We start from the raw sequence: 25,526 nt of genomic DNA, 5'->3' as shown, positions 1-25,526 counted from the left end.
GCTCATGTGGGATTGCCTTCATGCAGAAGGTGGTGGAAGTACTCCCACCATATGCGTTTATGTCTTGTGGTCTCCTGACCATTTTTTAGCATCCCTTTGAAATAGTGTCTGTTGTCTCTCATCCTTAGTTTTCCTTTCTTTGCCTTGTAACCTGACAAATTTCTATCTTGCATATTCCTATTCTTTTTAATGAAGCTGATAGAGTGCCCCTGATGTCTTCTTTTTCACTATTACAACTGCTTTCTTAATCTGTTTGATTGCAAACCAGTATTCCTACTTTGCTTGCTCTGTCTTTCCTATCACAATCATTTTCCTGCACTCCTTAGGAAAGAATGCAACTGCACACAATCTGTGAGGCACAAATTCTCTTTTTGCGTAATTTACTGAAAAGAAAATGTCATATTTTGGATAGCAGCCATCCAGTAGATGAGATGTAAAGATTTATTTAAACTGCTTTTAGGAAAAGTTTGGGGAATTTGTTTGAAAAAAATGTCATTATCTACCAGCTTCCATCTAGTGAATAGGTTGTGAAGCTTCCGTTAACCTGCTATCCTTAACTATATTCTTATTTCCAAATGCTGTTGCCTTTTTCATTCTTGTCTGTTCCGATTTCTACTATAGTCTCTGAAATGGCCCACCACTGAAAGTGGTGAAAAGAAAACTACACTAACTTTGTAATGAAATATTAGGATTTTTATTTGTTATATTTCTCAATCTGCACATTAACACATATTTAGTACTTCAGTCCTTTGAGGTTTAATAGTTTAGTTCTCTCAATTATTGAGCTGTGACCCTTCTGACTAAGTAAATTAAGTAAGTTAATTGCATCAATTTTTGTTACTCACATTTCATGGAAGGAGGCACAGGTAATATTTGTTGGAATAAGTCTGAGTACGTTCTCTGAAATGCTGGGAAGAACCAGAGTTAACTCTTTCTGGAAAGTAACAGCCCAGTCAAGGGTACTGAAATAGATGAAGTGGGACTCCATTTGCAGAATTGTTCTGTTAAGCAGTGCGGACCTCACCAGATCTACTTCTTTTTCAATTAGACTTGCCTGTCACATAAAACAAAGAAAACGTAAGTTAATGTAAACAATGGACTCTTGAAACTACAACTGAATTAAAGGCAATGAAGCTATTGCGTTGTGTGCATGAGGGAATAACTCTGGGAAAGAAAGGTATATGCATACTTGTCTGTGGAAGTACAAACTGCATGAAGAAAGATGAATGAATTTCACTTTTTTCATTCCACATAAACTAAGCATAGACAACAATAGAATTTATACTAATTTCTGTACAAACACATTCTACTATTTTCCCATTAATGAAGAATACAAAGAGTTACAGAATTCAGTCTCCATACACACACAATTTTGAATATTTGTTTAGCAGTGAATTAAAGTAACTGAATGAATAGTTATTACAATAATTTTCTGGGCAAGAGTAACACAATTTTAAGCACAGTACATCAGTATAAACCGTATCACTATTTACTTCATAATCATCAACTACTTAAACTCTGATGTTTAAGCATCCAAAACTCCAGTTATGTCTATGCCATGTAAATATATTAGGGAACACAGGAAGTGATGTTTTGCTGCACATGATATATTTTGTTCAAATTTAGAAAGTCAATATAACTTTTTAAATTTATACTGTAAAAACGGACATTGAGGTTTTAAAAATAAGTTCAAATCTTAACTAGGAAAAGTTAAGCAACTTTCTGAAGCATTTGTTAAGTATTTCCTAGACAATCTGCAAACGTAGCGAGTAAAATGGATAGACATGTACAGAACATGCTGAAATCATTGTTTACTACTTCCATGATACCAATTTTTCTTTGTTTTTTTAATTGCTTGAGCTTGCTGGTTATAAGAGTTTCTCTTGGGTGGCAACCCAGAGTACAGTGGCTGATTGAGTTCCTCAGCCTTATACAGCCTGTAAATGACATTATCAAAAAATAATCCCTGGACTACATGAAGCAGTTCATCAGCCTCTCATAGATGGAATCCTCTTTACTACCTTTCATAGCACCTCACAATGACAGGAGGGGTGGAGCAGCAGTTTCTTAGTTTTTTTGAAGGTCTGCTTGACTTTATAGTCAAGTTTTTTATATTTGGACTGGACAGGATCTTAGCTGGAAGGGAATGGTTGGATAAAATCCAGGAGGAGCTATAAATTTTACACATCTCTCTGTATAATGATCTGGTGTTCAACAAAGTGACACAACTGGGAAGTTCAGTGACTGAGTGAAATGACAAAAAAAAACCTTGAAAGAAAATCCATAGAAATTCTGCTACGGATTTTGAGCACAATTCCTCATAATCTTGCATGAGCTCCTTTTAAAGTGTCCACATATTTTTAACCTAATCATATACATTAAGTCAATATGACATGAAAGGACATGCATACTAGAAAACATAAGTAGGGTTTCAAACCTGTTTGGCAGCCTCATAAAATGATGTCATGAAGTCTGAGATATTCTGCACTTCAATTCTAGAGAGGACTACATTCAAGAGAGTCTCATCATGTCTGTATTCTTCAACTGTGATAAACTGTGCCAGTTGTTGAGAATTCATTGTATTGGCTGCCAGAGTCTAGAAGAGAGCATACCAGAAAGTTTGTGTTAGTGGGCACAGTACCATCCTGACTGCATGGGTTGGTTTTCTGAATGGTATGTCAAGCTTGATTATGCAACCTTTTGTTTAATGTTATGTTTTTGATTTTGCATCTTGACTTTAGCAGAAATTCTTCAAACTATGTCAGTGAGATATCTGATTTATATTTTGTTATCCACTTTAACAACATACGTGTGATTAAAAAAACTTACTGCATTGTTTTTCCAGTAGAGTATCACAATTTCATTCCAGAAAACATTGTCCTTAAGTGTTCCAAAGAAATTCTGTAGCCAGTCGTCCAAACTGGTTGTGGTCATGGTGCATGCTGAGCCTAAATGAGATAAAGATTACTGAACATGTTTAGACAAACTGCAATAATTTAATACATTAATTTTGATGTAGACATTCAGATATTTCAGAGAGAGGAATTTAATTTACTTATTTGTATGTTGAATTTTGTAATTTACAATGTGAGTGATAGAAACTGACAAACATTTTACCTGTTGAATTATATTGGAGGGAGAGAAAATGTATTGCAAAGTTGAGGACATCAGTCATTCTTGCTGTTGTTAGTAGTGTGGAAATATTGCTAAAACCAGTCATTCTGTAAATATAAATGCATAATCCTGTATTAGACTATGAAACAAATATGATGCGACTAAAGTGCTTATCATTTTTCTTTTGTCGTTCTTACGCAATATGATCGGAATAAGAGACAAATTAAAAATGCTGGTCTGTTAAATTAGAACGAGTATACATTTTTATAATTTTTCTTTATCAATACAAGTATTGACTGATGTTATATGAAAGATTTTCAGTGAGTACGAGTGAAGACTGCAAAGTTTCAAAATCAAATATGAATGAACACATACAAGTAGCTCTGTGGATAAATATTGCACAGTAAACATCTGAACAAAAAATAGGCACCTCTTAAGACTATCATCATCTTTAATTTCAACAGAATCACAAAAAAGGGATTTTTTTGTTCGACAATTACATTGCAGCCCAACTCAGTCGACAGTCACTTCTGAAAATATACTGACTGATTTTTGAAAGTTGGAGGTAAGAATACCATTCTTTTCCTGTCAGTGGAAGAATCTCACTCTCTCCAACACCTAATATTAAACTAAATGATGGGGCTTTTCAATATGACCCTCATATGCCTGTTTCATTTCTAACCATTACAGACGTCCCCATGTGTCCTCCATGACCAGTCTATGAAATTGCCTGACATCCATGCATACCATTTCAGGCACATTTGAATCCTGAGTAAAGACAGAGGTAAAGGCATTCTGCAAGAAACATGCATTGAATACTTATCACTGATCTGTTATGTTAATAAATACATTTCAGAAGTTATATTCCATCCACCTGCCTTATAATTTTAATGAGTATGACAGCTTTGCAATAAATTTTAAATAGAAGAGTAAATTGGTTATCTGGATTTTTAATCCTGCTTTTTTGCCCATTTTCTACACAACATCAAGGTGTCAGATTAACTCTTGCCATTTCTCTTGATTTAATGCTAGTCTCCAACCGTCATTGACAGTCATGCCTGACTGACTCACATCATTTTCCAAACTGTACATCCATCTCTTTGGCATACATCTTTGGACTCACATCATGTCCCAAACAGTACATCCATCTCTTTGGCAGACATCTTTGGACTCATATCATGTCCCAAACAGTACATCCATCTTTTTGGCAGACATCTTTTGATTAATCTCGCTCTTCACCTTTTTTTGCCAAATCTTCACAAGATTGCATTTTCCTTTCCTCCACATGTGCCAGGACCATGATAATCTGTCCTCTTTAATCTTGGCTGCAATTGTAGCTACTTGGGATTCTGTTCTGACGTCCTCATTTCTTGATATGACCCACAGTGAGCAAAGTGCCGCACTTCTCAGCACACCATAAGCGTAATATCTATCTTCTTTAACTGCTTTGCCTTCACTCTCCAGGATTCTGTACTATACGACAGGTTTGGTTACATGACTATTTTGTACAGCTTAATTTTCTGCTTCTCTAACATTCTTCTGTCTCACACTACACCCGGCACTGTCTGCAAACTGGCTGCATCCCCTTCTGATTCTACCTTTGATCTACTCCATCAAACAGTCATTCTACTCATCCACTCCCCCTGCTAATTAAAACGCTTAACTTCTTCTAATATTTTGCGTTTTGTTTCACTTCTCATCTTTTTGTGATGGAATCATTTGCTGTCATTTTAATAGTCTATTTGTACTCTGTTTCATCCCATATATGTACAGTTTTGCACATGTTTTCCTTATCATTTGCTGAAGTTCCTGTTTAAATCAGACTGCAAAAGCACATTCTCTGCACAGCAATTTTTTGAATCAGTCTCACAACCTTTTTGATAACATCACCCATCACCGCTGAAAATGCACTGGACTCAGAGCTTCTCCCTTATGCAACATACTCGTATTGTGACCTCATCTTTCAGTGCAGTCATACTTAAGTGTCTGGGGCATTGTACATGCCCTTAATTCATTTTACAACTTTTTCAGAGACTTCAGTCTGTCACACAACTGCCCTAATTAACTTTACTGGAAGCTGGTCATATGCTTTAAGCAAGTCTGTGAATGTACAGAAGGAGTTTTTTCCATTTAACAGCTTCTTCTCTTCTTTAGGTCTTGTTGCAAACATCTGATTATGCTTGATCCTGATGTGACTTTGAACTGCTCATTTGCCATCTTAATTCTACAACTCTTTGTATTCTTTTCTCAGTCACCATCTGCAGAACATTCCTGCCGTGTGATAGCAGTTTACATCTGTATAATGCCCACTCTGTAAATGAACACTTTTTCTTCTACCCTGTCGCTACTCTTCTTTTTCACTACTTAACTGGTGTCCTTTTCTCCTTTCTGCAATAAGTACCTTCAAGAGCCATTTCTCCACTCACTTATAATTCATCATCTTCATATCTGGTATGACCTCAAGTCAGCCTACTGCATTCCCTGACATGAGTTTCCTTAATGATGTTCTAACTTCTAAGTTGGGCTGTTCATGTTTTACCCTTGGCTGTGTCTCAGACAGTACAGCTCATGTGGGATTGCCTTCATGCAGAAGGTGGTGGAAGTACTCCCACCATATGCGTTTATGTCTTGTGGTCTCCTGACCATTTTTTAGCATCCCTTTGAAATAGTGTCTGTTGTCTCTCATCCTTAGTTTTCCTTTCTTTGCCTTGTAACCTGACAAATTTCTATCTTGCATATTCCTATTCTTTTTAATGAAGCTGATAGAGTGCCCCTGATGTCTTCTTTTTCACTATTACAACTGCTTTCTTAATCTGTTTGATTGCAAACCAGTATTCCTACTTTGCTTGCTCTGTCTTTCCTATCACAATCATTTTCCTGCACTCCTTAGGAAAGAATGCAACTGCACACAATCTGTGAGGCACAAATTCTCTTTTTGCGTAATTTACTGAAAAGAAAATGTCATATTTTGGATAGCAGCCATCCAGTAGATGAGATGTAAAGATTTATTTAAACTGCTTTTAGGAAAAGTTTGGGGAATTTGTTTGAAAAAAATGTCATTATCTACCAGCTTCCATCTAGTGAATAGGTTGTGAAGCTTCCGTTAACCTGCTATCCTTAACTATATTCTTATTTCCAAATGCTGTTGCCTTTTTCATTCTTGTCTGTTCCGATTTCTACTATAGTCTCTGAAATGGCCCACCACTGAAAGTGGTGAAAAGAAAACTACACTAACTTTGTAATGAAATATTAGGATTTTTATTTGTTATATTTCTCAATCTGCACATTAACACATATTTAGTACTTCAGTCCTTTGAGGTTTAATAGTTTAGTTCTCTCAATTATTGAGCTGTGACCCTTCTGACTAAGTAAATTAAGTAAGTTAATTGCATCAATTTTTGTTACTCACATTTCATGGAAGGAGGCACAGGTAATATTTGTTGGAATAAGTCTGAGTACATTCTCTGAAATGCTGGGAAGAACCAGAGTTAACTCTTTCTGGAAAGTAACAGCCCAGTCAAGGGTACTGAAATAGATGAAGTGGGACTCCATTTGCAGAATTGTTCTGTTAAGCAGTGCGGACCTCACCAGATCTACTTCTTCTTGAATTAGACTTGCCTGTCACATAAAACAAAGAAAACGTAAGTTAATGTAAACAATGGACTCTTGAAACTACAACTGAATTAAAGGCAATGAAGCTATTCCGTTGTGTACATGAGGGAATAACTCTGGGTAAGAAAGGTATATGCATACTTGTCTGTGGAAGTACAAACTGCATGAAGAAAGATGAATGAATTTCACTTTTTTCATTCCACATAAACTAAGCATAGACAACAATAGAATTTATACTAATTTCTGTACAAACACATTCTACTATTTTCCCATTAATGAAGAATACAAAGAGTTACAGAATTCAGTCTCCATACACACACAATTTTTAATATTTCTGTAGCAGTTCATTAAAATGACTGAATGAAGAGATTTTACACTAATTTTATTGGCAAGCATGAAACCATATTAAGTAATTTATATAAGAATGCACTCTAACATTATGTAATTAATACCAGCTGTCAAAACTCTTTGAGAATCATGTATGCAGAAATAGTTATCTCATGTAAATGCATCTGCCACATCATTAAGGCAGTGACGTTTAGATGAACGTGATATATTTTGCTCCAGTTTAGAAAGAATGCATTACTTTTTGAACACATACTTCAAAAAGGAACTTTGACTTTTCTGAATGTTTTCAAATCTTAGTAACTTATTTTCTGAAGCATTTGCCAAGCATTTCCAACACAGTCTGCAGGCTTAGAGTGTCAAAGTGCATAGACCTTTGCAGCACATGTTGAGATGATTGCTGATCATGCTAGTGATACCAAATTTTATTTTGTTTGTTAACTGGGTAAATCTGCTGGATGCAAGATTTTCTTTTTTGTGTTAACCCAGAGAATACTGATTAAATGAGTTACTCAGACTTACACAGCATGCAAATGATATCAGCAAAAGTTGGTTCCTGGACTACATGAAAGAGTTCATCGGGGGGGGGGGTGGAGTCTGAATGGCTATATGAAGGCAGCAAATTTCAGAGCTCCATAAATTAGTATCAAATTCAGGAAGTTTCACTGATTTTTTTTCTAACAAAACTATTATTAATATTTAGTAAATAGTCTAAAATAACTAATTACAAAATTTAAATAGCACAACAAGAAGTAGCACAGCAGACCGACAGAGCTCGGGGACAGCGTAAACCAATTAAAATAAATAAAATCAGTCATCATATGAACGCTGTCCTCTGATGGCTCTACAATACAGCTCCAAGTCAGTAAAATGCAGGGATGTATCCAAAAATCCACAGGTACTACTCCACATTAAGGAAATTGTAGTCAAAGATCCAGAGATAAAAGGAATAACAACTTTATTCACAGAATTGCAAAAATAGTAAGCGCTTTCGCCGATAGGCTTCCTCAGACTTTACAAACAGCACACCATGGCTTCTATTTAAATAACCCTCCCAATACAATGATTGGTGGGAAACATTTAAAGTCAAACTCATAATTTAAAGCGCTAAACACATAACAATAAAATCATTCAAATAAATACTTAAAAGTCATAAAACTTCATAAGATATACATTTGATAGAAACATATAGATAAGTATAGATAAGGAATCTATAAATATCTAGGTGTACAAATAAAATATAATATATACACATTAAATATATGCTGACAAAACGCTTTTACAAATACACACAATAAAACAGGAAGATCTTTAGACCAAAATAACCTAAATATATATTAATGTAGTGACAGTCACTTGATGTTTTATTGTGTGTTATTCCTTTTATCTCTGGATCTTTGACTACAATTTCCTTAATGTGGAGTAGTACCTGTGGATTTTTGGATACATCCCTGCATTTTATTGACTTGGAGCTGTATTGTAGAGCCATCAGAGGACAGCGTTCATATGGTGACTGATTTTAATTACAAAATTTGGTGGATTTTTACAAGAAATTTCCTGTCAAAATACTAAGGAATCTTTACACAGCAACTGAAGAGATGAGTAACCAGAAAAACTCTCACGCTGAACTGACACTAAAAAAGGAACTGCAAATGGTGACTACCACACTACAAGAACTATCTATGAAAATGGATGACTTCAAGACTAATCTACAAAATCTAAATGAGAATTCACAGAAACAAACAGAAATATTTAAAGAAATGCTTCAACAGCACCAGTCAAAAATAACCATTGAAATCTCTTTATCTGATATTGATGGAAGACTTAAGGAAGAGGAGACACAAACAGACTTTCTACTGAAACAAAACACCTGGCTCTCTAACAAAGTAGATGAATTAGAAAATAGAGAGAGAAGGTCAAATATCCAAATATTAGGCCTACCTGAGAATACCAAGGGAAAAGACATGATTTCTTTCTTAAATACATGGATACCATAGGTTCTAAATCTTAAAGAAGGCTTTTCATATGGCATAGAAAGGGCACATTGTGCTTTGGGAAATAAAATATCAGCATCATCTTCTTCTTCTACATCTGTGCCTCCAAGATCAATCATAATAAAATGTTTATCTTTCATGGACAAAGAACTGGTGTTAAGAACAGCATGGAACAAAAGTCCTATAAAGTACAATCAACAACTCATAAAATTTGCTAATGACTACTCCACTAAAGTACTGGAACAGAGGTAAAAGATATGGCCCCTAATAAAAGTTCTAAAACAAAATATTAAAGCCCAAATAGCCTTTCCTGCAAAGATAAGGATATAGCATCAAAGTGAAATGAGAAACTTCAACACACTAGAAGAAGTCTTTCATTTTATCAAAAATAATAACATCATAACCATCCCAGAAGAAATGGAATGGTCATCACAGTCACTGCAGAGATCCACTGATAAAAATGGTTGGACTGATGTTAAAAAGAAGAAACACAAAACTGAAACTAAATTACCTACTGCTGTGTAATCTCTCAAAGTATCAACTGAATCCTAACAACTAAAAACCCTTTAAATGGACTTAATGTGTTTCAATGGACTTAATATGTTTTATAAAATGTAATACCATACATATAAATTATACTTGAGAAAAAGGACAAAGGTATGTTCTTATATTACCTCATCTTCTTCTTCTTTCAGCTTTTTCCCAGTTAGGGGTCGCCACAGCGGATCGCCTGTCCGCTCATTATTGGCAGTGGAATTTTATGGTGTCGAGTTGCCAGCCCGGCACCCAGCCTTTCACAGAAGGCACACACATGCATGCACTCACACCTAGGGCCAATGTACAGTGTCCAATCCACCTATAGCATGTCTTTGGAATGTAGGAAGAAACCGGAGCACTCGGAGGAAACCCACGCGGCCACAGGGAGGACATGCAGACTCCACACAGAAGGCACCCCAGCCCAGGATCAAACTGGAGAACCTCTTGCTGTGAGGCAACAATGCTAACCACTGCACCACCGCAGCTGCCCATGTTCTTATATTACCTCATACTAATTTATAATTCTAAGTTATTTTCTATCTAAAACTATCAATTCTAACTTTTCTTCCCTTTCATTATGACATATGTCCTTTAATATTTCTCTACAAGTAGTTGTTTGCTTACTGATCTAATAAGTGGGTTATTTTTCTGTCTGTCTCTAAATAAGTTTTAGCTATAAGTGTATCCTAAAGTTGAGTTTGGGGCTAATATTGTTTCAATTGAGAACACTATGGCATGTCTATGTGGTAATTAACTTGTTGATTTATACTTATTTATTTACTTAGTCCATATAATTTGAGTGATAATAATAAATAGTTGATGTCTCCTCAGCTTTGAATTGACCTAAACGGTGGCTGAAATTTCCATTGTAAGCATTGTGGTGATGCGTGAATTTAAAGGTGTACTTTGGTTATGGCTATTGGTGAATGTCCGCTTACTTTAGAATCATTTCGCCTTGAAGAAAAGGCAAACAGTGCTGTGAAAACTGTTGTTTTGCTAGTCTAGGGAGGGTGAGACACTGCATGTCTTGAGTGGAGTTTTGAGAGATGTGAGATATGTAAGGAAGGTCACTCTCACACCTAGTTACATAATATTGGAATCACAAACGCGCTTATTTAATTGTGTTCATGAATGACAGTTCCCCGGTGAATTTAGACAAATGGGCTTATATGGTACTTCAGGTTTCTGGATTGTGCTGAGAGATGTAGATGAAGTCCCATGGATGATATAATGCTAAAAAGTGACTGATATGTAGTGAACTATATTCAATAAAATGCTTTGAATTGTGGTTTTGTTGAGCGTTTGTGGAGGAATGTTTCATGAATGAAAGGGCACAGCTGTGAAACAATGGGATATGTATATTTGGTGAAGTGAATAAGGAGTGATTTGCAGGCTTGTTGTATAGATTTGTTGTTCGATAGATGGAAATGCTTGAGTATGATGGTTCCTATTGCATGGATGAGATGTTGGTGTGTGCACCGATTTGGGATGAGGCTCTTGGAAAGGGCTTATGTGATTTATTAAAATAAGAGTTCGCTTTCTTTACAGTTAAACTTTGAGCGGGGAAATCAGTTCACGAGAAGTTAAGGAAAAGATTTTAAAATCTCTAGCTCTCGCGAGCTATGTATTCAGTGAACTACGTAACTGAGTTGATGAATATTTACTGCAGTCATGGTTACATTCAAGAGCTGATGTGACTGGTTACTAATAAGTGCACTCTTTAAAGAAACATGATCATATATTATAATATAAGTGGGATGAATAACTTTCATGATTTCAAATAATATCTGAAAATACAAAACTAATACGTTTGTCTGAAACATTTAATAAAGTAAAATATTAACTAATCCATATAAACAGTATACCAGGGAAGCATGAGACTCTGATATATAAAATAATTTGCCTAAATTATAAGATAATTATTTGAGCTTTTATCTATGCTTCTTTTATGTGACCTGAACTCAGAATATGACAGAATGACAACTCTGAATTGGATGGTAGATGACAGTTAACTTTTATGATAATGAGAGAAATGATATTAAAAGAAAACCCTTTTTATTCTTTGTAGTAGACAGGCAGTAGGTTTTATTGTAAAAATGAGTCATGCTCAATTAGTAGGTATATTGTATTGTCTGATATTATGCTGAGATTGAAGCACTGCTGAGGAGTCTGTCAAGCTTTGTTATGTTTGAGAGTTAGCTACTTATAAGGTATCTCTGAACATTGCTACATTATGAATTAGCTAACAGTACATAAGCTATCCAGTTTAACAAAGACTTGCATTCTGAATTCAGGAGAGGTCTTGCCAGGATAATTCAAAACATTTTCGTAGACATAAACTGCAAAATGTAGCTTTGTATAATTGCAGTTTATGATTGTTAAAATACAAATGACTTGGAGAAAAGTGAATAGCATAACTGCGCAATATTAGAAACTCACCATAAAGCAGACTGACAAGATAATGAGATTTAATATGCTATGCTCCATGGTAGTATGCTTTGTATTGCAGTGTTGACAGCTGCAGTGCTGAAAATGTGTGATTATGAGATTTAAGTACAGCCCTTTAGTGTTATATTAGATTGAGAATGATTTAAATGAAAGATTGTTGTTACAAGCTGGCATTATGGATGCTGCATTTCATTTGTTTAGTATTGCAGTATTTTGGGGATGTTATTGACGGCAGATAGTTAATAAGGGGTAAGTACTATACAGTCATCATTTGGAGAATGGTTGTGAAGAATGACATTGGATTCATGAGAAGATCAGACAGGAATTGATAATTTCATGACTAAAGATCTGTTTTAGCAAGAAATATCCCTCTCCAATAGTTATATAATGGTGATTTGACTGTACAATTAAATCTGCGAGCACCAATTGTAAGAACTATGCTCTTTTAGCATGTGAATATAAAGTCAAGCTAGTGTCACCTTCAGGAGATGACTAGGATTAACAATGTTTTCTTTAATATTTATGGAAATGGGCTCATATTTCTGATTATAGAAGCTAAAAGATTTCAAATATGTAAAGATGAAGATTCATAACATCGATTAATTCAAATTGTTCAATCTGTTGTCTCCTATACTAGAAACATGATGTCGCTTTGGTGCTATATATTTCGGAAACTTAATATACACTGTATATTTCCTGCAAGAGCAGATTCACTAATAGAATGTCTACTTAAATCTGATAATATAATACAGTGTATTTGTTGTAAATGTGTATTCATTTCTCTGATACAGAGTTCAACACAGTAATCAGATAAACAAATTGACAAATACTATAATGTTCTGTTATATTAATATGTGAATATATTGATATATCCACGCCAGGCAATTTTATACACAACTTTCATAATAGATGTTATAATAAGAGCAAAATTTAAACATATAATATATATTAATTGATCAGTTCCATTAATAGGAAAGAAATTTATATAATTGTTTATAAGTTGAATTTAGAATATGTAATCTTCAGAAATAGCGATTATATGTTTCAAGCTAGTCTGACAAGGTTTTAAATAACTAGCAAATTTAATGAAATTCTATTATAAGGATATATATATTTGAAATACAAGTTATGAACAAATTCAGAGGAATATCTATTATTTATTATAGATAGTTATGTTATGTTTGTGTTTATTTGATTAATTAGTAATGATACATTAATGTATACTGATATAGATAAGCAGGTACTTCTGCTGCTGAATGACAATATGCATAAAGTTTTTTAATTAATTCCTTTCTATATAGGAATGTATATATGGAGCTCTAGTAAATGTAAAAAGGAAGTTAAAGAGATAGTGCATCAGATGTTTCAATCTGATGAACTAGGAATGTATTACATTCCATGGTGGTCAAGACTTAATGTAAAAAATAGTTCAATGTTAATTTTTTTTAGAAATTAAATTATTAATTAGTTTTATCAAGCCTGACATACTTCCAGCAATTATTTTAAAGTCAATATATTACACTGAGATATATGGAAATTTACAAATTAGTAATTTTTTATTCTTTGTAGAGGAGTTGAATTCAGTAAATATATTGACACCCTAAATACTTTCTTAAAATAATTTGACATGGATATCTCATTATTATCTTTAAATATGAATAGTTTAAATAGCCCAAATAACAAATCTAATTTATTAAGATATCTGAAGATAAATAGACCCCAATTAATCTTCTTACAGGAAACCCATTTCAAAATCAATGATAATTTTAGTTGGAATCCAAGTGATTATAGAACCTTAGCATGCTCCAAATTTAAATCTAAGAAAAGGGGGGTAACAATCTTATGGAGAAACCATTACCTAAACCCTGAAATAATATATGAATATGTAGATAAAGATGGGCTTATAGCTATAGTCATAATGAAATTGAATAATAAAAGTTATGGGTGCTAGCTAACTTATACTGGTTTCCTGGTATTGGGATAGGAACAGTTAAAAAACATTTAGATCAAAAGAAAAATATTTCTAGAGGGAATCTAATAATAGGAGGGGATTTTAATTGTATAACTAATTCTTCTGAAACTTCTAATAAAAAATCTCCACGTTTATCAGCTACTGCAAAATATTAAAAAGATGGACTCAATCACTAAAACTGATAGATACATTTAATGTTATTGATAATACATCACTGTTATTCTCTCATCAAGATTATAGGTATGGCACTCAAATTAGAATAGATAAAATGTTTATATCACAAGATCTCCAATCAAAGATTACTTCTTTCTCAATAATCTTATGCCCTCTATCAGATCACAATTCACTAGTTCTAAAATTACAAGTAGACTTTAAACCACTACCATTCCTTACTAGAATGCCCTCGTACATTACATAAATCAAATAATTTAAACGATGGTTAGTGAATGAACTTAATATCTATTTAGATATAAACTACAATGCAGAAGTCAATATAGTAATGGTCTGGGGTTCATTAAAAACTGATATTTATGGGAGAGTAATTGCTTGGTATACAAATAAACTAAAAGAATGGGAATCTGAACTACAGGAAATACAAAGGAAACTTACATAAATCACATATATGATCATTTTAAAAAAGTGTATAAATACAAACATGGAATTAAAATACTGGTTTCCAAAATTAATTCCCTTCAGCATTACTAAAAGGTTTCCAGATAGAATACACAGAGACATATTCATTCACTGGAAACAGAAAAAAACTAATTTGTTGGTTCCACTGTATAAAAATTAAAAGGTTTTGGATATACAATATATTATGACAACTTATAAATTAAACTCTCATGAATGGTTAATGCTTCAGAATATATTAATATACTCCAGGGATCTATGTAGGATAATAAATAATTCATCATTCTCAACTGTTCCAAAATTTATAAGTAGATTGTTTGAAATTATATTTAATAATGAAAATATGAGGAATGGAACCTCTTATTTATATAAGCTAATATCAAATTACAAATGAATACCTAAAATAACTTATTGGCAATTTATTACTAGAGGATATTCGATTCAATTAACCCCAGATGAAAAATCAAATATATTACTTTCAGTAAAACTAACCTCTAGTTCTCAATATTGGAGAAGATTTACCTGGAAATTTCTACATAGATCCTTAACTCCTGATAAAATCACAAAAATAAATACCTCTTGCAATGGAGTATGCTGGAGATGCCAACAGTGTGATAAAGCTGACTGGTCTCATATATTTTATGATTGCATAAAAATTAAACCTTTTTGGGAAAATATTAATAATTTCTTGCAGGCAATACAGATAATTTTTGTCTTGATCAAAGCTTTAATTTTACTGAATGTGTCTGAGGAGGTCTCTCAAAAGAAAACCAATCTTTACTTCCAATGGACTATATTAGCTATAGCTAGAAAGTGTATAACAAAGAAATGGAAATCTACCAAAGCACCTGGAAGAGAAGAATTTCTAAGCTTATTGAAGAAGACAGCTTTAATGGAAATTAAAATCAAAGAATTAAGATTGTTTCTAAAACCAATAATTAATAATCCTTGGAGGAAAGTTTTGACATTGACTGATACTTTACAAATGGACCTAACCTCCTCTTAAAGACATTAATATTAAGTAAATTACATTATTTGTTTAAATTGTCATTATTTATTCTCACATGTCAGGCTGTATGTAAATATGTATATAGTTAATTCTATGGTTAATATGAATCTACTTTGTAAAAGTATTTATTATTGTTGGTTGATAATCAAAATAAAATTAAAAAAATTTCTGAGTAAAAAATAAAAGAAACAGTTCATCAGCCTGGTCATAGATGCAGTCCTCTGTACTAGCGTACATTGCACTCACAATGACAGGAGGTGAGTGATGGGAGTTTCTTAGTTTCTTTAAGGTCAGATATACTTGACTAGTTTTTCTATATTGGCTCTGTACTGGGTCTTAGCTGACATTGTCTGTTTGGATAAAAAACAGTAGGGAGTGATTAAAGAAGGCAAATAATGCCCCAGAAACATAAATATAGCAACAGATGAGACACATGCAGGGCTTATTGTAGAGAATTCTGGAAACCCGTGAAGGGAAAAGTTGCAAGACCAAGTCTTTTGGCATTTTTGCTTTATTAGATCTACAATGGTACAGAACTGTTATCTCAGTTAAAGTGTTAGAGCTCAGAATAAAAATATGCTGCAAAAAGATTTTTTGCTACATTGCAAGGAATATGATCTGCATAATATTAATAGAACAGAAAATGTCAGAATTGTGGGAATAACTGAGACTGTCCTTGTGGAGTAACTGATTTCTTTCTAAAGAGTTTTCCTCTTTTGACATGACAAAGATTTAAGCAAGTGAATGAATAGACTGCATAGAGTAAACATAAATTTTTGGTTAACTATGTGAAAACTGAGAAGTGGTACAGAAACTGCACACATGGATAAACAGTAGAATTGGAATAAAAATACTTTTCTAAAAAGCATAAAAATAAAAACATGACAATAAAAAACTACCATACAGGATTTAAGGATTAAAATTCAGATAAGCCTTCAGACTGTTATAATAAGCATACAGTTCCTTAGCCTCGCATCTAAGTTAAATCACTCATTGACTACAGAAAATACCACATTGTTCATGCTAATTAAATTTATATTTTGTTAACAGTATTAGTGATGCTAGATGTATGATATCTACAGAATATATCTCTTTATGAAATTAATCTTTAGCATTCATTATTCTCTGTGGCAATATGACAGCACCCTGCTCATGGCTTAAAAGGATCTTTGGACCACCCCACTTACTGATCAATGAAGAAAATTAAACAAAATACTAAAATGAATATAATACAAAATTTTAATTTATAATTTAAGCTATGTATTTTTTAACAATAAAAGAGTCAGTTTTTTTACAACTTTACAATTATAGTAGTCATTGCTGGATTATTTTTCAAGTCATTTTGTAATCTATAAGAAAAGGACTGCATATGTAACTGCATCTCCAGACAGACAAGGGAAAGTGGAGCTTTCTTTTTCATTTTATGTATTTAGCCTTTACTGACTGTATTAGTCCTACTAGGCAAATGACCACTATTCAGTGGAAATCTGTGGTGGACTTTATACTAGTACGTAAATTTGGCTAGGCACTGGGGAACTTCCTGTACTCTTTTCAATAGTTGAGGAGGTCTGAGACCAGATGGTGTGATGGAGAATTTAGCAGGGAGTGGAGTTGAGCATGCATCTGCAGTATCTGTAATGAATGTGCTGATATGGAGGTTGTGCAGTCAGAGAAGTTTTCTAATCAGGAGTGGCTATAAGTAATATGGGCAAAGGATTACTGCATGTTACTTTCACTATCATTTAAGAAGGATGTTGGGAGGATGATATTTCGTGTAAAATTATAACTGAATCAGAAACTGCAGATGGCATTGCACTGTGATGATTGGGCATTATACCCAATGATAAACAAGTATTAGAGCTGCAAAGGGATGTTAGAGCAAATGCTAATGCAGATTATAAAAAGGGTGGGTGTGATATTATTTCTATTGAAAATCAAGATTTGCAGGTAAAGTCAATTAATGGAATGCTTTATATTTCAGTGATCAAGAAATGGGCTCTTTCTTAAACTGTGGATGTTTGTCCTATAAAACAGAAGCCTGTAAAAGATGTAGAGAATAAAAATGGTGACACAGTTGACACACGTAGCATTCATTTGAGAATCAATCTCTGCCTCTTTGTAGCCACTAGCTATAAAATCATGCTTCAGAGTCAAGTGCTAAACCCAACTGAATGTTATCATTGTGTAATCTGCCCTTTTAAAACATTGTGGATGCCATGCTTGGGATGCATGCTATTTTTGTGCAGGAAGTTGAAAGGGCTGAACAGAAATGGTTCTTGCTCTTGAATGCAGAGAAACTGCCTGGTTTAAATGGCGTTTCTAGCCTTAAACCTTTCTTGAAAGCATGCCTGCTTAAACATTAATGCTGTTTTTAAACTTAGTTTTTATTCGTATTGTTTCCCTTGTATTTATAACAATTATTGCATTGTTTGTGTGCGCGTACCTTTTAATTATTTCATCAGATTTGCATTTGATAGCTGATTGATTTTGCTTTCTTTTTAAAGTCATGTCTTTCCACTTTTTTATTAGTCTGAAGAAGCAATAGTGTTATCGCGAAAGCGCTCACTTTTTATTACTTTCTATTTTGTTTAATAAACAGGTTTTTGCCCAGCCATGTTGGTTCGGTACGTGTTTTTTTACTTCAAGTTTACACAGTTTTCTTGTATCACACCTTTCACCTGTTCCTGTGTATATTTGCTTTTTGTGGATACCTCTGACAATAATCCCTAGTCAGCCATAATACATAAGCCTACACAGCTAGGGGTCAACCTGTATGCTACCAGATGGTAGCTCACTGGCTCAATGATAGTACCCACTCAGTCAAAGCAGTGGAAGCCACCCCTAGTAGTAGACCCTTACAGAGTGGTGTACCCCAAGGATCTGTCTGGGGGCCTCTACTGTTTCTGATATACTGTTTTGAGGTGCAAGACAAAACCAGTGGTCTGTGGCTGACCAAATTTACAGATGATTGTAAGCTTGTCACTGTCTTACATCCCCCTAGTGATGTGAGCAAATTAATGACTGGTGCCAGAAGTATTGCCTCAAACTGAATGCCAGGGACTGCATCATTATGCCTGTTGTGGTAGATGTCATCCACACTAGTTATGATAGTAATAATGTACTGACCATGCAATCAGGCATGAGGCAACTTGTGCACCATGGTTGATAGCAACCTGACAGTTTCCCAACGTGATGTCACCATTGTATTGAAGGCTGACTACATAGCCCACTTCACAAATAAGGGTATATTATCCAGGAACCAGGAGGCCATAGCATCCCTGTACTCCTCCCTTATCAGACCCATTACCGAGTACAATGGCCCATTTTGCATGTACCTTGCCAGACACATGCAGCAGTTGCAGAGACCACAGACATTCCTGACCAGGAAAATCCAGGGTCTGCAACACCTATCCTATACAGATAGGCTAAAAGCCCTGTCGCTCTACTCAGTGTCATACAGACTGATCATAGGTGACGCATGTCTGGCTAACAAGGCCATTCCCAAACTAGCCTTGCTGGAGTGTATGCATATCTATAAAACAAACCAAACCCATGCAAACTGCACGCAAGGCCCTCACATGTTCTGTGACAAGAATAGTACTTGTTGGCAGGATGGATTTGTGTCTCAAACAATACACTGTCTGTAAAATACACTCCCTCCCCATGTCTAGCAGAGCACCTTTCTAGCCATCTTTCAGAAAAGGCTGGATGACTGCATGGGAAACACAAAAGACACCCTTGGGATCCCACTTGTGTCCCAGCTGAACAAGGGAAACAGGTGCTGACTTTGAAGGGACATGGGCAAACATTTGGGCTAGGCTTATGAGGACATCCAGGCCATTAGCCTAATATCATCCTATGAACCCATGCACCTAGTACGTGACACATTTCCTGTATGTATTGCAGATTGTCCTACAGTGTTGTCATATATGGATCCCTGTGAGTCTGAACTGTGTAGTTACTGCATTGATAGAGTATTCTTTTGTTCCTTTATTAGTTTTTGTCACATATCATTACACCTTGCCATTGTGTCAGATCTGTATAGCACTAAGTCAGCTCTTAAAGTACATGCATATGCACATGGTGACACTGTATACCTCACTCCAATAGCCTTGGTCTAGGTCACAATTACCATTTTGCTAATATGCTTATCACACAGTAGGATTTGTCACCCTTTGTTGAGGGCCTTACAGTAGCTGTTACAAAGATGGAATGTAGCAGTCAGAACTACCTTAAAGTATGGGCTGAATGGGCCCATAGGTAGCAAAGTTGTGCCAGACTGTAACAGGAGTGTGCGTGCATGTGTCTGTGTGTGCGTGTGTGTGTGTGTGTGTGTGTGTGTGTGTGTGTATGTGTGTGTGTGAGAGAGATTCAAAACTCAAATAACAAAGTGTGTGTGTCAGCTACTTGGACAGGTGTTTTGGATTGAACGCTCTGCTGAGATGTTAACCTCATAGGTGTGCCAGTTTGGAATGTTATTGGGGTTGTGGAGAGAGAGGGAGAAAAGATCCTCACACTGACTCTGATCTCTGTGTGCTCTGAAGGGTAACTGTACTTTAATGTGTGCATACTTGTCATTCTGCCATTGTGTACATCTCTCGCTGGTGGTAGTGGCAAGTATTTAGGCTCCCTGATGATTGGACCAGTGCACGGGTGACACACTGGCAGTATTTATTGGTGGATACAGATGGCATATCATATCATGTACTGTCATTGAGCCCTTTTCAGTCTGACAATGTCATGCAGGGTTATTTCACAGTTTGCCCAGGTCTCCTTGTCCATTCCTGACATACTGTGCCCAGGTGAGTGTGTACTCCACACCTGTATTTGATTGCCTCACACCTATGACTAGCATACCTAGTGACGCCTGCAACAGGGACGGCAAGTTATATGTAGTAGTAGTGGATGGATGCTGGCATTGGGTCAGCAACAGTATTTACATACTGAGCATACAATGTAAGGGAATGGATAAAGTACCAGATAATATAAACCAAATCCTAGTACCAGATACCCAGGGGCCATCACTGTGCCCCCAGGGGTCTGGCATGCCACAGACACATTCCACTGGATGGATGCTGGCATTGGGTCAGCAACAGTACGTACATACTGAGCATACAATGTAAGGGAATGGATAAAGTACCAGATACCCAGGGACCATCACTGTGCCCCCAGGGGTCTGGCATGCCACAGACACATTCCACAAATTATGTGTACAAACATCATGTATTGATCAACTAGTGTAAGGAAATACACATTTGTCTGGCAGGGGGGTCTACATCTCTCAGGCACTTGTACACTTTCCACAAACATCTGGGTGCTGAAGATGTCAGTCACCTATGAGGAGGTCACCCTACAACACATATGCACTGATCTCAGTTATTGTGTAGCTCAGATGATCCTGGAATGTCCACATGCACCTGTAGGAGCACTCACCTATTTGTGGTATGTAGGCTTGAATACATGGTACTGTAACACTGCCCATAGAGGACAACCAGCAGTGGCTGGCATTGATGTGTGTAGACACATAACAACACAGCCTGTCACAAGAGATAGGCCCCTTATGGTATTCCATGTACCATACTAGGTTACTAGGCTGTGGGCCCTGAGCAGCCATATCCTTAGGCCACATGTTAGCCCATGTGTATGCAAGGCAGCAGCTGATGTTCCCATCCAACAGGGACACAGGTGGTATCCCAAGGGTGTATGTGCCGTTAACCATCCAGTTGACCATGTTACGCCTGCAAAGGTGTAGGTAGCTACTCCTCGCAAGGTGAATGTGTGTGACATACAACCAACCTGCCAACAAGGCTAGTCCAGGTCAGTCACCAGGTTGAGTCTGTGTGTGTGTGTGTGTGTATCATCATAGTGCAGGTATTAATTTACATATGTTGTCTTCCCCTCACAGGTAAACATGGGGGTTGGGGTCTCTCCCTCTCACAACCTGATGTCAGTGTCTTAGCGGACTCTGATGATGATTGTGATCATAGTGAGGCACAGGTGGGGTTGTCAGGGGCTGAATCTGTGCCATTGGTTGACATCCCACTTTCACCTACAATGTCCCCGCACACAGTCAGTATGACCCCACATACCCAGTTCCCAGCAGCCACAGATAATGGACAGTTAGATGGTGGTGGCATGGAATAGGCAAGTGTGGTGAATATGGCAAGTGTGAGTGTAGACTCTAGCCATATCCAGAGGCCAGGTGAGGTTCCACACAGGCAGATGGACAGGGGTGCTTGAAGGAGGACTGCTACCCATTAAGCCTCTGTCACAAGTGTCACAGCAGATGCCACCAGACACATATTTTGGTCCGTCATGGAAGCACAGGCACATTCTGAATGCAACACCAGACAGATGCTTAGGTTCATTTATGCAAGACTTCCTGCCATGTGTGATGAACTCCGTGGTCTTGGTGATGCCACAAGTTATTATGCTGATGTCGTGGATAGGCAGTGGGGTGACACATTGTCTTTGCTCGATCGTGCAATGTCTGTGCTGGAGATTATGGTGGGAGTCAGCTGTCAGCCACGTGGATGTAGGTCAGCAACAAGATCAGCTAAGAGTCCATGCACATTCACACTCCCATAGTGGCAGTACCACCAGCACTACTGAAGGCAGGGTGCTGTCCACACCACAACAGAACAGGCCATGGGTACATGTTCCTGGCTGGTCCTGTCAGGGACATGGATCCAGCAGGCAGCAGTCACAATCAGGGAGTAGTACTGCATCTGGCCTTGGGCCTCGTGGTGCCAGTGAGAATCCTGGCAGAACCATTTCCTGTGTTCATGGCTGGAGACAGTGAAGTGTACATCCTGCCATGTACAGTCCATGGCTGTCCAACATAACCCTGTGTAGGGCAAGCACATGGCTTGACTGTGTGCATACAAACACTCACACATCTCTATCACAGGCAGGTCACCACCAGATACACACAGCTCCTCTGCATGGCTCAGCTGAACACCACCTCTCCAGACATACATGATGTCAACCGTATGGCCCAGCCTAGGTGTCTGTCAAACCCACATCACACCCAGTGTATGTGATGATACCTGTGCAACATCGCTGTTATCCATACCATCGATGCAGGGACATGCTAATATGGGTCTGATGCACAGGGTGAATATAGTACAGTGTAGTAATGTAATGCTGTGTTAGGTGCTGTCTGCTGGCAATTGTAATGGGTACACATAGACATGTATGTACCTTTTTAGCCATGATAAATTATTGCTGTTAGTACTGCTGACTGATTGTAGTCTCACATACTGTATTCTGTCTGTGTTCCAGGTGTCTGTGTGTCTGCAGGCTGTGGGCTTGCTGACATTACCAATGATGAATCTGGTGGATTAGAAACACAGTGAACTTTTCAAAGCCAAGGAATAGTTGTATATGTACATGTTTACCAGGTGTGTATGTATGCAACAGTGTGTGAGGGACAGTGGGGGTAGACAGTGTGACCTTGCATACATACCCCTTGACACTGCTGGCTAGCCTTCATACACATCACCTGGGTGTTCTGTAACACCACAGGCTCATACATACCAGAGGAGGTTACTTGAGTACTAACACTAGGTCCCTCACAGCCTAGCCATTATTTTAACCCCAACAAATTCACGTATCAGCACCTGTTTCCCCTGCTATTTCTTTCCCATCTACTCAACCTTGATGCAGTTATTGAGGGTATGCATAGTACTGTGTTTGACAGGTTTGGGGAGTGTATTCCTGACACAGGTCAGCCTGTGTTAGCCTAACCTGACAATCAACAGAATGTGTGTCTGCTATCTCATATGTGAGTCTGGGCTCTTGTGCTGGTAGTGCACATAAAGTCATAGTCTTGTACATGGTGCGGCTGCTGAAGGGATAAGCACAACCTGCACCTGCCCAGTTTTACAAACAATAGTGCTAGATACATAACACAAACACCACAGTAGTAATCTACTATTCAAGTGGGTGACAATTGCAGGGGCTGTTAGGATTGCCAATGGTGGGTTCAGAGGCCCTTAACATTGTACAGCCATCTGAAACACACACACACTGCTACAAGGGGACATGCATTGAAACACACATGCACACAGAGTTGACACTTCTCATATTAGATGACCTACCTATCTATTTATATACAATATACAGTGGTATGACTATTGCATGCATCACCGTGCCTTTTAACTGTGCTTGTAAGGTGGATGACATCTGTAGGGGCTGAAACTAGGTTGGCATTGGGGGACTTAACAAGGTTGAAGAGGCATACGAAATGGTATAACCATTGCATATGCACAATAAAGACAGCCACAGGGGGATATGCATACAGAAACACATACACAGCTGCCAATAGACAGATTAGTAACCCTATGCATGTATGTCTATGTACTATAGTGCTACAGACACATTACATGTACCACAGAGATTATATGCCTGGGACATAACTTACTAGCTCTTCCAACAAGTAATCTTGGGAATGTCTTCACGGATGGTGGGATAAACCACCCAAAATAGTGACTGGTCTCATATATTACTCTTACAAACCTGGACAAGTGATAAGAGTAACAGACTTTGCACCAGCATGATGTTTCAGACAGGTACAAAGTCTGATGCTGACATGCCTGTCACTACAGTAACTGTGACATATTTGGCAATGATTTCTCATAAATGACCATTGTTAGGGGACACATACAACATATAGGTTGCAAACATCTGGATATTCCATATACATCTGTGCAGATGACTGATATGGGGTGTATAGTTTAACATGGTGCCTGCAAGGCAGATGACATTCACTGTCTCTTTAAAGTAATGCCATGGGGATGGGATCAACAGGTCTTAAAATGGTATAACCAACATACACAACAGCCACAGGGTATATGCTTTACACACAAACACACAGAGTATTATAATTGTCAGTAGTGGGATTAGAACTCCTACCTATCTAATTACTTGGATTATAGTATTATGCAGTTAATGAGTGTGCCACAGAGCTTATAGAGCTGAAGAGTGTATACAGGTTCTTCTAAGGTGAGTGATAACAGCAGCCCTTGTAAAGTAGTGCAATGGGAAGTGTACTTAGTGGGAAAGGCCTCAAAATAATTTAACCTACAAACATACACACTCACAAACACTTATATACACACATTAGCCAGAACTGAGATTTAAACCCCTACCTAACTAGTTATTTGTACTACAATATTTCACACTTATTGCACATACCACAGAGCTTATAGAGTTGAGAACTGTCCAAAGGTACTTCTAAGGTGAATGAAATCAGCAGCCCTTGGAAAGTAGGGCAATGGGGAATGTACTGGGTCGGAAAGGTCTCAAAATCTTTAACTTACAAACACACACATACAAACTTACATTTCCCAGGACTGAGATTAGAACTTCTACCTATCTAGTTATTTGTACTATAGCATTACACAGCTATCACATGCGCCACAGAGCTTATATGGCCGACAAAAGTACTTCTGAGGTGAATGACATCAGCGGGTCTTGTACAGTAGGGCCTTTGGATGTATATTGAGGGGGAAAAGCCTCATAATACTTTAACCTACAAACACATATGCGCACAAAGGTGGGTGATGTGATATTACAATCCCCTACCTCAGTACTATTACACAATGGGGCTCACCTTCATGTTGACACATACAAATGGTTACAACTGGTATGCAACTGTCCACAGCAGGACATCACTCTATGCCTTTCAGCGTATCCCTATCTATGACTCACTCTCTGTGTGTGTATCTCTGTGTCTCTCTATCACTGGCTGTCTCTCTCTTCCCCATGTCTATGTGTGTGTATGCTTGAAATATTGTTTTATGTTGCCCATATATATGTCTGTGTATCACACACAACAGATGCGGCTATATCACATATGGGC

At 36.9% G+C, this 25,526-nt stretch overlaps 1 protein-coding gene across 1 annotated transcript in view; it reads right to left on the bottom strand.

The window, feature by feature from the left end:
- The window catches only part of LOC122816195, a 248,364-nt gene that overhangs the window by 119,644 nt on the left and 103,194 nt on the right, over positions 1–25,526 (bottom strand). The window contains exons 7-11 of the mRNA XM_044088945.1: positions 6,524–6,732; positions 3,118–3,221; positions 2,830–2,948; positions 2,438–2,596; positions 846–1,054 (exon numbers count right to left, since the gene is read on the bottom strand). Coding sequence (XP_043944880.1) covers positions 846–1,054; positions 2,438–2,596; positions 2,830–2,948; positions 3,118–3,221; positions 6,524–6,732 — 800 coding nt within the window. The remainder of the gene's footprint in view (positions 1–845; positions 1,055–2,437; positions 2,597–2,829; positions 2,949–3,117; positions 3,222–6,523; positions 6,733–25,526) is intronic.

This window comes from Protopterus annectens, chromosome 12.part0 (assembly GCF_019279795.1).
Source record: "Protopterus annectens isolate FY-2018-M chromosome 12.part0, PAN1.0, whole genome shotgun sequence".
Taxonomy (NCBI): Eukaryota; Metazoa; Chordata; order Ceratodontiformes; family Protopteridae; genus Protopterus; species Protopterus annectens.
This window is presented reverse-complemented; position numbering and strand designations above follow the sequence as displayed.